This window comes from Chenopodium quinoa, unplaced genomic scaffold (assembly GCF_001683475.1).
Source record: "Chenopodium quinoa cultivar QQ74 unplaced genomic scaffold, ASM168347v1, whole genome shotgun sequence".
NCBI lineage: Eukaryota > Viridiplantae > Streptophyta > Magnoliopsida > Caryophyllales > Amaranthaceae > Chenopodium > Chenopodium quinoa.
This window is the reverse complement of record NW_018744878.1, coordinates 3,951,824-3,963,379: the sequence shown is the minus strand read 5'-3', so window position 1 is coordinate 3,963,379 and position 11,556 is coordinate 3,951,824. Positions and strand designations below refer to the sequence as shown.

The 11,556-nt window shown below is 36.2% G+C and overlaps 1 protein-coding gene across 1 annotated transcript; it reads right to left on the bottom strand.

The window, feature by feature from the left end:
- Positions 1 to 5,417: 5,417 nt before the first annotated feature.
- LOC110705610 lies at positions 5,418 to 10,236 on the bottom strand. Its single transcript, XM_021883511.1, has 2 exons — positions 10,057 to 10,236; positions 5,418 to 6,864 (listed from the first exon to the last, which is right to left on the bottom strand). Exon 2 carries the CDS (start codon positions 6,317 to 6,319, stop codon positions 5,555 to 5,557), a length of 765 nt encoding a protein of 254 aa, XP_021739203.1. The 5' UTR covers positions 6,320 to 6,864; positions 10,057 to 10,236; the 3' UTR covers positions 5,418 to 5,554.
- Between the last annotated feature and the right edge of the window lie 1,320 nt (positions 10,237 to 11,556).

The window sequence follows — 11,556 nt, the reverse complement described above, 5'->3', positions numbered from 1 at the left end:
CTCTCTGGTTGGCCACTTTACATTCAATAACGAGAGGGTCGTCATGCGGCCCCCTTATTCCTCCTAGATCTTCTTCAGTGATGACAATCTCAGGAAATGTATATTTGGACGGCCGTTCTTGGTGAACGGAATTTACATCTAACCTCCTTATATTATCTTTGTTGCCCCTAATAGTGGGGCCGCCTCCTGAGAAGCCGCCTGCAATGGTGTAGACGACTGCATCATCTGTATCGGAACTGTCGGCCTGTTGATTCTTTTTGGCCGACTGCTTTTTTGAGGAAGTGTTCCCCATAGATTTCTTGACATAAGTGTCAAGATCACCTTGATCAGCCAAGCGGTCTAGGTACCGCATGAGACTGATGCAGTCATTGGTGTGATGACCAACGTCATCATGATAAGCACAGATTTTGTCTTGGTTCCGGTTGCTTGCAGAACCCTTCATGGGGAGCGGCTTCTCAATTGAGAACCGTCCCTTTATTTCTTTTAGGATAAACTGGTTATCCTTGTTAAACACATACTTTGGGGAGTATGGTTTGAATTCTTTTTTCTTCTTCTGGGTCGGCTGTTTAGAGGAATCAGCCGCCCAGACCTCTTTTCTTTTCTCATCTTTGTTGGACGACTGTTTCTGTCGTCCCTCTCTTTTGTCGAACCTTTTTCCGTCCGACTGTTTTATTGTACACAGATCAGTCGCCTGTATATAGGCTTCTGCTTCAATCAAGGCCTCTTGAAGAGTCGCCACCCTTTTTCGAACTAAATCAAATTTGAAGGTAGACCCGTCTTTGAGACCTCTAAAAAAGTCAGTATAAGCTACCTCATCCGGTAACCCTTGAATCTGTATTCTCATCAGGTTGAACCGCCTGATGTAAGAACGAAGCCCCTCCTTCTCGCCCTGCTGAATTGTTCCCAAATCAAGGGTAGTTTTCTTCGCAGGGATATTCATGGCGAAGTTGGAGGCAAATAAATAAGCAAGCGTCCTGAAGTTGTTTACACAACCAGTCGGCAGGTTGCCGAACCATTGCTGTGCAATTCCCTTGAGAGTCGCTGGGAAACACTTGCACCAAGTGGGATCATCCAACCCTTGAAGGTACATCAGGTTGGTGAATGCCATCAGATGGTCTTCTGGGTTAGTAGTGCCGTCATAGGCGCCTACTAGAACATTTTTTACTTTGGCCGGCTGAGCGGCTTCAGTAATTTCCTTGGAGAAGGCCGACGGCTGTTCACCAAGTCTAAGCAGCCGTAGCTGCCAGTCCATAGGTTGGACGTTTTTTGCTGCAGGTCCACCAAATGGAGGTGGCTGCATAAAATACTGTTGTTGCGGCACAAATGGTAAGTTTGGTACCGCCTGGGCACTATGAAAGCCGGACTGACGGGAGGTGCCGCCTGACTGACTCTCATGGTACGACTGAGTATGCCTCATCGAGGCATTTCGCAAACTGTCTTGAAAATTTGAAGTAGAAGCCGACTCTGATAATCGGTCACTCTTCTTCTTCTCTAGCAGGTGCCGAGCATCTGTGAACGTTTGCTTTGACCCGTCCGCCTGAATATGACGAACCGGTTTCCTATTTCCCGTAGGATAACGGAGTTTTGTGAAATCAAGCGCAGGTGGCTCCCGCTTCTTGGATTTAGGATGGGGAGTCGCCTCTCGCCCTTGAACTGGCTTCCTCTTTAGTGAAGTGGAAGGTTTCTTGGCCGACTGCTCTTTGACTGAAGCAGGCGGTTTTTTGTTGATCAACTCTTGAATCTCTCCCTTGAAGTCCCTCATGAAGGTCATGAGTTCGTTCCTTGTGATGGGAGCAGACCCATCAGTCGGCTGTTGCCGAGCAAGCGGTGCGCCTGCTGGCTCGCTTTCTGTTTGAAGATGCTCCCGTTCCCTCCTTTCGGTATGACGGGTACGTCGGGCCCTTAGGGTCCCGTCTGGAGCTGTATGAGTTTCAACTTCAAATTCACTTTCGGTATCATGGTCCGACTGAACTTGAGGGTCGTCTAGGGGACGCCTCTCTTCTGGAGTCGGTACAGACTTGGATGCCATCTCCGAAGTACTCTCCCCACAGACGGCGCCAAATGTTTCGGGGTTTTCTGATGTCCTGCGGGAGAGTTACAATTCCGAGACTGGAACCGGACGCCTGTACCTGCAAAATAACGGAGACTCCTGAGAGCTCCGCCTCCAACGGTCAAGTTAGTACCTGATTAAGGAGTAATTAATACAGAAAATAAAGTAATGAGATCTCTCTAGGTGAGAGTGCTTAGTGTTGGTAATCTGCGTCGTTAGCGAGATTAGCCGGTTGCTGGTGTTCCGTAATATTTCTGTTCTTCTCTGCTTGATTACTTTTTTCACTCACCCAATTAATGAGGATTAATTAAGTATTTATAGCCTCGAGAAGCGTGCCACTCTCTAGGTTTAAGGTAAACCTAGGGCTGATCGGGCCTCTAGACTGGATTGGGCCTTGATGGCCGGTTTTCCCATTTGGCATGGGTGGACACGTGGCGTGTCTAAATTGGTCCGTAGAGGACGTATCTATGATTGACACGTGGCAGGCTCCTGTTGACCCTCGTGAAGGACACGTGGCGGAACCTGGTTGGTCCACTTGTCAGACGGTGATTGGTGGATAAAAATCCCCTAATCACCATCCACCAACGATTCATCCGCCACCCGATCCATTCATCACCTAATTTTCCTTTATCCACATCCAATTCATTATATTTATCTTTTCTTCAAAAAAAATATAAGAAATATATATTTTTATTTTAACAATGGTTAACCGTTTACTCAAAAGTGTAACCATAATCGTTAATCGCTATATTTTTTACGGCTATAATTACACTTTTGAGTAAACGGTTAACCATTGTTAAAATAAATATTTTTTAACGATACGGTTAATTAACCTATAAAATGAGTCGGATATACCGGTTAACGATTACGATAAACGGTTACTTTTTTTTTACAACCTTAGAATTGACAATGGAGTGGCGTCCATCCTAGCCCAATAACGAATCCACCGATAGGATTTAGGCTTTGTTGACTAAGGCCTCGTTTGGTTGACACGGGAAATAAATTCCCGTAAGAAGTTGTATTTCATGGGAAGTTATTACCCTCATGAAATTCCTAGGAATTTCTCAAAGTTAAAGGGAAGGAGAACCTTGGTAATTTATTTCCTATGTTTTGTGGGAAATTGAAATTCCCATGAATTCAAACTTCCTCCATTTTTTCTTTTTTGTGCCAACCAAACAAGGATTCAATTTGTCAATTCCCATGAATTTTCACTTCCCCATTTTATTTTGTCAACCAAACAAGCTCTAATTGTAAATTGCTTTGATTGAGAATTGATAATGTCATAATGGTCAATCTCTTAATGGGTAGTTGATCACCGTGGATTTAGCCGCACTTTTACGAAAAATTAAAGAACAAGAAAATAGAAGGAATTGTGGCAATGGGTAAACCTAATTCAATAAAGTTTTACTTTTTTTTTTTTTTTTTTACTTAAACAAGCAGATAAGCAATAATTTAAAATCAATTCAATTCACTTGAATTAACTCACAAAGATTTTATTAATGAAAACTATCATATTTTCATGTCCAACATTATATCAAATTTAAAGATAAATTTAATCCTGAGAGAATCTAGTGATATATATCCTAGGTAAATCATACGACTATTAACAAGATAAAATAACATGGCTACGGATATTAATTAAATAAAGAAAAAAAATGAATAATTGTCCGGAATAATCCCACCTTTGAGTCGTCTGCTAAAAATAATCCCACCTTTGGATTATTTTTAAATAATCCCACCTTTACCCCTAATCCGCTTTAAATGGTCTCAACCGGTCATGTAACTTGTTATAACAACTTACTTAACACGTGTTGGCCTGTGATTTGTCAAAAAAGAAAAAAAAATTGTTAAAAAATTAAAAGAAAAAAATTTATAAAATTAATAATTAAATAAAACCACCATCAGCCAAAGCCTTCCTCGTCGCCACTGACACCGCTACCCCGTCGCCCCAATCACCATAACCCACAGCGACAGCGCCGACGTCGGCGTTGCCTGAACTCCTCGCCTGAAGAACCAACCCGCCTCCTGCCCTCACAAAATCAAGCAACGACACCCTCAAAAACCCAGGCCCCGACCGTCGTACCCCTCCCCTGAACGCGCTGACAACCGTATCCCTCCCCCTAAACCACCAAACACCTTCGAAACCATTTCCTGTCCCGATCCCGACCTCCCTCCCCCCACCTCGTTGTCGACCCTCTTCTCTTCCCTTGTCCCTTTTCCAGCTTCGAGCTCTCTTGCCACCCTCGAAAACCCCCATCTCCTTTCCAATTTCGGCCTCCCTGTCATGATTTCGGCCTCCGTCACTCTCCCTAGCCTCGAGCTCCGATTAGATCTGGTGCAATTCGGCGGCGATCAAATTTTAGACAAATTGTAGGGTGACATGTGTACCTGAAAACTAAAAAAAAAAAAATAATAAAAAAAATTATTTTTATCAGGTAGCCGGTCACCTAGGCCAATTGGGAGCAGATTGGGGGTAAAGGTGAGATTATTTAAAAATAATCCAAATGTGGGATTATTTTTAGCGGACGGCCCAAAGGTTGGATTATTCCGGACAATTTTTTCCAAAAATAAATCCTACATAAAATAAATCAAGATTCTTGATCCACATCATTAATTATTTCATGACAGGTATATACAAGCATTCAATTTGTATATCGAGCTTATTTGGTTAATGAAGTAACTTTTAAAGTTTTAAGTGGCGTCAATCAAATCATTATTGTCTTGTTACATTATACTTCCTCCGTTTCTATTTAGTTGACGCGTTTGATTTAGACACATATATTAAGGAGAGGAGAGAGATTGAGAAAGAGTGAAAAAACAAGTGGGGTAGCTTGTAAATGTAAGGCAAAAAAGTTACCCTAAAAGGAAACGTGTCAACTAAAAAAAAATTTATGTTAAAATCTCAGGTACAATTAGAGGTGTCAAAATCGACACGTCTCGATCCAAAAAAAAAAAAAAAATTCAGATTTCAACTTGTATAAATACAGTAATCTATCTAACCAGATCGCTCTTGACGTAATCCACACACCAAAATCGACACCTCTTTGTACAATTATACTTTGTTGTCTTGCACGGTTATGTTATTGATATGGTAGAATATCATGAATTCATGACCAATGAAACTATCTCCCCTGTATCTTCAACTAATTATCAAAGATTTACACCCAAAAAAAAGGAGATTAAGAGCTATCCTAATTTTGTTAGAGAGCTAATAGTACGTGAGACATAGAGCTTCATTTCTAGATTTCTAGTGGTAAACATTAGAAGGTAAAACTTCTTTCAATTCACTTGCATTTAATAATAATAAGCACATCAAGATAAGTAATACGGAGTACTTTTTTTTTTATTACAAATAAGAAATTATATTTATTAAAAAAAAAAAAACATAAAACTTGATTAAGTTCCAACAAAATAAAGAACGAAGAATATTAAAATAGATGTATTTAGAGCTAGCTTAGTACTAACATTGATGCAATCATGCAATACAATTATACAAGTTTTGCGCTAAGACGTTCTATTCCACGAATAGTACAATATTTTCTTTCCTTTAAACTTCTTCTCCAATTTCTTTGGCAAGGCAGGCAAATTATTGTCTTTTGGTTTATTTAATTTACCCTCTTCAACATAATTAGCTTTGGGAGCCCGCTGGCCCTCTGGAATAGAAACAAGGGTTCCTACACAAAGATTTACATAGCCGATGTAGCCACTATTGATGCGACCTTCATATTGCTCCAACTTTTCATATTTGAGATCATACCAGACCAGATTAGGATGTTTAGCGTAGTGGAACAATAAAGCTTCCGATCTTGTACTCGTATAAGCAATGAGAGGACATTGTAATGATACCAATTCCTTATTGTGGCGTGATACACGACACAATTTAGTCCATGATTCTTTCTTGATCCATACATCTATAAAATTCAAAGTTAAAAGAGATGGACAAAAACATCCATTCAAAAACGATAAATAGACACGAAGTATAGTATCATCATCAGGATCAGTATTTGGAAAACCCAAGTCCTCATCCTCCCATTCTTCTGTAGAAAGATTAAAACAAGCCATTCGAAGATGTATATTATCTTCACCCATTAAATTACCTTCCAAATCCAAATTTATTTGGGATACATCATCGACCCCTCGGAGAACACAATGTAGCATACCATTTCTATACATACTAGGGCATTGAGGAACATAAAACTTTTTTTGGAGAGGTACAAGTCGAGGCAGTTGTGAGGCAGTTGTGAGCAAGTCGTTGTCATTGTTCTCCATGAATTCGAATTCAAACTATAAATCCAAATGTCTCTAACTTCTCCCAACATTATCACGACAATCTCATAATCAACATTTTGACTATCATAGCCAAACCCATATTCCATGCACCTATTATAATATTTCATCACCGGGCAATTGCAATGGACTGGTTTAAAAATACAAGTTAATGGATTGAATATTATGAAGCCCTTATTATTACCGATCTCAAGGCAAACCAAGCCATTGCATGTACCTATAACACGAATGTCCGAACTAATACAATTTTTAGGCACCAAATTTAATTTAACAACTTGAGAGGGAGACTCAATATTTTCTCCAAGATAAAGGAATTCGCCTTGGGTAAAAATAAATAGACTATCATGAAGATGGGAATCGATTTCCATAGACTTCGTAAGATGATGTTGAATAAAAGGCGAGCTATTGATGAGATTGTACCACTCTTTGCATACACACTTGAACCGCAACAAAGATTTTGCTGGTAGCCTTGCCAAAATATCAAACATCACATTTACAGGAATATAGGAGGACGCCATTGTTAGCACCTAAATAAAAAAATAAGTGAATAAATAAATAATACTAGTATACAATTAAAGCGTAGATGATTGCCTTCATATATGTATATAGGCACAAATAACAAAAAAAACCTACTCCCACTACAAGTATAATACTTCGTATACAAAGTATCTTTTACATTAAAAAAGATAACTTTTATTATAAAATAAAGTAGAATCTTGTTTCTTGATTTTTTTTTTAAAATCTCTATCTTTTACAGTACTGTATTATTAAAAAAATATTAAAAAAAAGATAACTTTTATTATAAAATAAAGTAGAATCTTGTTTCTTGATTTTTTTTTTTTAAATCTCTATCTTTTACAGTACTGTATTATTAAAAAATATTAAATCTTGTTTTTTTTAAAAGAAAGAATCTTATTTCTTGATTTTTTAATACAATAAAAAACCATAATAATTAAAAAAAGAGTAATCATTTTTTACAAGCATAAACTGTATTTGAAAAAATTCTGAAAAATTCTGAGACTCAAAATTCTTGTCAGTATTTGAAAAAATTCTGAGACTCAAAAAGACTTTCCATTTTTGTCAGAAGATCAGTCAAACGTTCTGTCAGTAATCAAACTCAAATAAACTTTCTTTTTCAAGAAAAGAAGTGTATCATGGAACGGTAATACTGTAAATTTTCTTTCAATGATTTCTTTTTTATTTTTTCCCAAAAGATTTATTGAACTTACCTAATTCTGATGATTCTGATGGTGATTTGCAGGAAAATTTTACAATTACTGGATGAAACCAGTAATTATAAAATAAAGGTATTAAAATATAATGTATTGGCTAATCACTTAGCCAATACATTGATGTTTTCGACTTGTAAATCTACAGACTTACAATGGGAAGTTCGAAGGATAAAAATCATCCAAGAGATCAAATACTACCAGGCAGATGTAATTTGCATTCAAGAACTTGAATGCTATGGCCCGCAACACAATATTGATGAATAATTTAACCAAGAAATGAAGGAAATGGGATATATTTATGAAATTTCAGCCACCCAAGAGCAAGTATATACACAAAATAGGGAAACAAGGCTGGCCTGTGTCACTATTTTCAAAAGTGACAAATTTCATTTACATGCTTCATTTCAGGTACAATCGTACACTTAATTCGCCATGTTTCACCAAAAAAGAAATCCATAACTTGCACTAAAAATTATCTATTTTTGTTAGATGATAATTTTCAGTTATCAGTTCCTGAGAATAAAACAATTTATGTGGGGTTTCCACCATAAACCAACCTCAACAATGGCTAGTGTGAGATGGGAAGCATCTAATATTTTTTTTTGTCAGATTAATGTTTCCAACGGTGCTCAATTCAGTTGACCATGGGCTATTAGATATTTAGATCCATGGGCTCAATTCAGTTCTAGGAGTATCTAATATTATGTCTACTATTATGGCAATTAGATATTTAGATCCATGGGCTCAATTTGCAACCTAAAGTTGCTTAGGAGATTGGCAGCCTCAACTAGCTAACTTGTATCCCTTATTAACGAATTAATCAATCAATTACCAACCTTCCATTTCTTTAATTATTTGTTAAATTACAATAAATTGCTTAATCTATTACAAATAGACATGCAAAAATCCACCCATTTAGATGGCTGACTAGCTGTAATACTCCTAGATCTAATGCAAAAATCTAAATGAGTCATACATTATGCTAGTACTGGTTTGGAAGCAATATATGAGGATGGACTACATTATTGTCATTATATTCTCACCTAATCCTAAATGCAGGAAGTGTTTTTATTTTGTAGATTAAATTTCATGAGATAACAACGGACTTCCTACGCAAACACAATTTTCCGCCTGACACTCAAAGGCGTTTTCAGATAGATAGTGCTGGTCTTGCCCTCATTTTAGATTACAATCATGGCAAAAGTAAAACACGCTTATGCATATCAAATGTGCATATTGTATCCAGCCCTCAACTCCCTGATGTGAAGTTACTTCAGGTAATTATTTGGTATTCTACTAAATTTTGATTTTGGTTGTAAATTACGGTTTCTTCTAATGATAATTTCTGTTTTCTTAGGTCTACATGCTGCTGAAGGGGCTTGAAACAATTAAAGAAAAAAATATCCCCATCATCGCAACAGGGGATTTCAATACGCTTCCTAAAAGGTACTCTACAGTCTACACCTTCCTAGATGATTTTTAAAATCAGGGCATCATAATTGAACATGCTAGGCATCACATAAGCAACTGTCAGACAATTTAGGCATCACAATCAAACCCACAAGGCCATAAGCATCATAAACAATTAAGGCAACATAGATGATCATTAAAGGCAACACTAGGCATCATATCCAAACCCACAGGTATAATAATTCATAAACAATATATGCATCATAAATGAACATCATAATTCATCATAAACATGATAGGCAGCATAAACATGCTAAAGTATAGCATCACATAAACATGATACGGAGTAACTATTAAATCAATTCTATCATGCTCATCACCTCCATCAATCACACAAAAACACACATAAATCCCCTGGCCAGCAAGAGATCACACTTGCTGGCATCCAATATATTCTCAATACAACTAATCTAATCAAAATATGCTTAAATCAACCAATTACAGAGATCAAACTAGGGAAGAATACTTAGCTATGTCATTCACATTAATCAAGTAATTTGGGATCAACAAGGGACTTGATTGACTGAGGAGGAACACCACCAGGACCTTCAACGTTTAGGGTTTTGCTCATCACAACAACAAGCCGAACCCAGATCACCATCACCAAATTTTTTTGGACATTTAATTACGAAAACCGTGAAAAACCCTCAAATTAATATAAACTCACGGATTCGAACAACGAATCGCCTAAAAAAATCCAGATCTCGAATTTTAGAGGAGAGTGAAACTGAATAGTAATAAAAAAACGTAGATCTACTCGAATTCAGCAAACCAAATCACAAATTAACAGAGGGTTTTTGTAGAAAGGACTATTACGTGCTGAAAAATCAATTTTTTTAGAAAAAATTCAGAGCTTGATTGCTAGAAATCAAAGAGAAATTGAGGTTGAAGATGAGTGTAAACGAAGATAACCCTAATTGACGAACGCAAAATCAATTAAAGAGGAATATTATTGAATTTGGGGTTAATCATTAACGGGCAAAATAAAAAATTATGACAGAAAATTTAAAAGCTTACATCAATAATGAGATTTGCCCCCTTCTTCTTCTTCACTTAATCTGTTTCGGAGGCGAGAGAATGAGGTTTTGAAGGTGTGAGGAGAGAGAATTTGGTTCAATTTTTAGAGTGTGCGGTCTGCCCCGTGATATTAGGGTAAAACTGCCTTTTTCTTTTTTTTTTTTTTTTTTTTTGGGAGGGCAAAACTGCCTTTTTCTTTATGGCCTTTTTTTTTTAGGTACAAGAGAGAGGTAAAGGGAACAATAATTTAAATAGAAAATATTAAGTTAGTTCAGATTAAAAAAAAAAAATTCAAATTTTTTTTATTGTTTTATACTTTGTTTTTATTGTTAAATATCTTCAATTTTGTAATAAAAATTATGTACTTGTATTAATAAAATTTTACAAGATCATCATATTTGGTCAAATCAGATGATTGCATCAAATCAAATCATATCATAAAAACAAGATAACTAAACAAGCCAAATAAAGGAAAAATTAAACAAAATATAAACAACCCAACAAAGAAAATTAGATTTTCCTTTAAAAAAATATCCTAAAATGATCTTTATTACGACTACTACAGTATTTTAAAAAAGGGATTATTGCCTGGGACCATCTGACTACATGAGGCAAGCGCAAGCCACCCCACTTAGCACTTATCAATTTACTCCATATCATCCAAGGGAACCGTCATTTTGATCTGAATTAAATCCATAATTAGCTTGTTAATAGCAATCTCACATTCTCGTTTAAAAAGAAGAGCAATCTCACATTTTCATTCACATTATTGTGCGGGTGTGCCACATGAAAAATATATATATATTTTTTTTTTGATAAGAACATGAAAAATATACTACTCCGTATTCCGTACATCCAATTAGTTGTGAATCAAATTTCTTATCTTAATTTTACTTTTTTTTAAAAAAAAATCTCTTATTTTTTTAATTTGATGCATAAGTAAATTTCTTATCTTAATTAACCAAACTACATATTATATATATAAAAAAAAACTCCTTCCATTCCTTTTTTTTTTTTGTTTTTTGTTTTTTTTTGTTTTTGTTTTTGTTTTAAACCCCTTTCTTATCTTTTTTTCATCCCTTTCTTTCTCTTACTTTCCTTTATAAAATAATAAAGATGTCTTTACCTATTTGCTACTAATATTAACTTTGTACTTTTTAGTGACCCATACAACCTGATCACCCAGGGAAAGCTCGTAGCTCCTACGGCAGAAGACCTTTGTGGCATCGGGAGATTTTTAAAACCTACCATCCGATTGGTATTCAATTATTCATCTCTAATCTTAAAAAAAACATTAGCTTTCCAAATTTTGTAACATCATAATAAATAATAATAATAATAATAATAGCATTAATTGTTAATGCTAATGTGTTAAATTTGTTTATAATTATAGGAAAGCGCATATGCTCAGCTTCTTAAGTGTGGCCGGGCAGCGATAGGTTCATCGAGGTTCATGGATTTGGAAACCAGTGAACCAATTTTCACAACTTCTAGGAAAGA

Excerpts from the sequence above, each read along its gene's own strand:
- LOC110705610 (XM_021883511.1), bottom strand. The coding sequence starts at position 6,319 with ATGGAGAACAATGACAACGACTTGCTCACAACTGCCTCACAACTGCCT.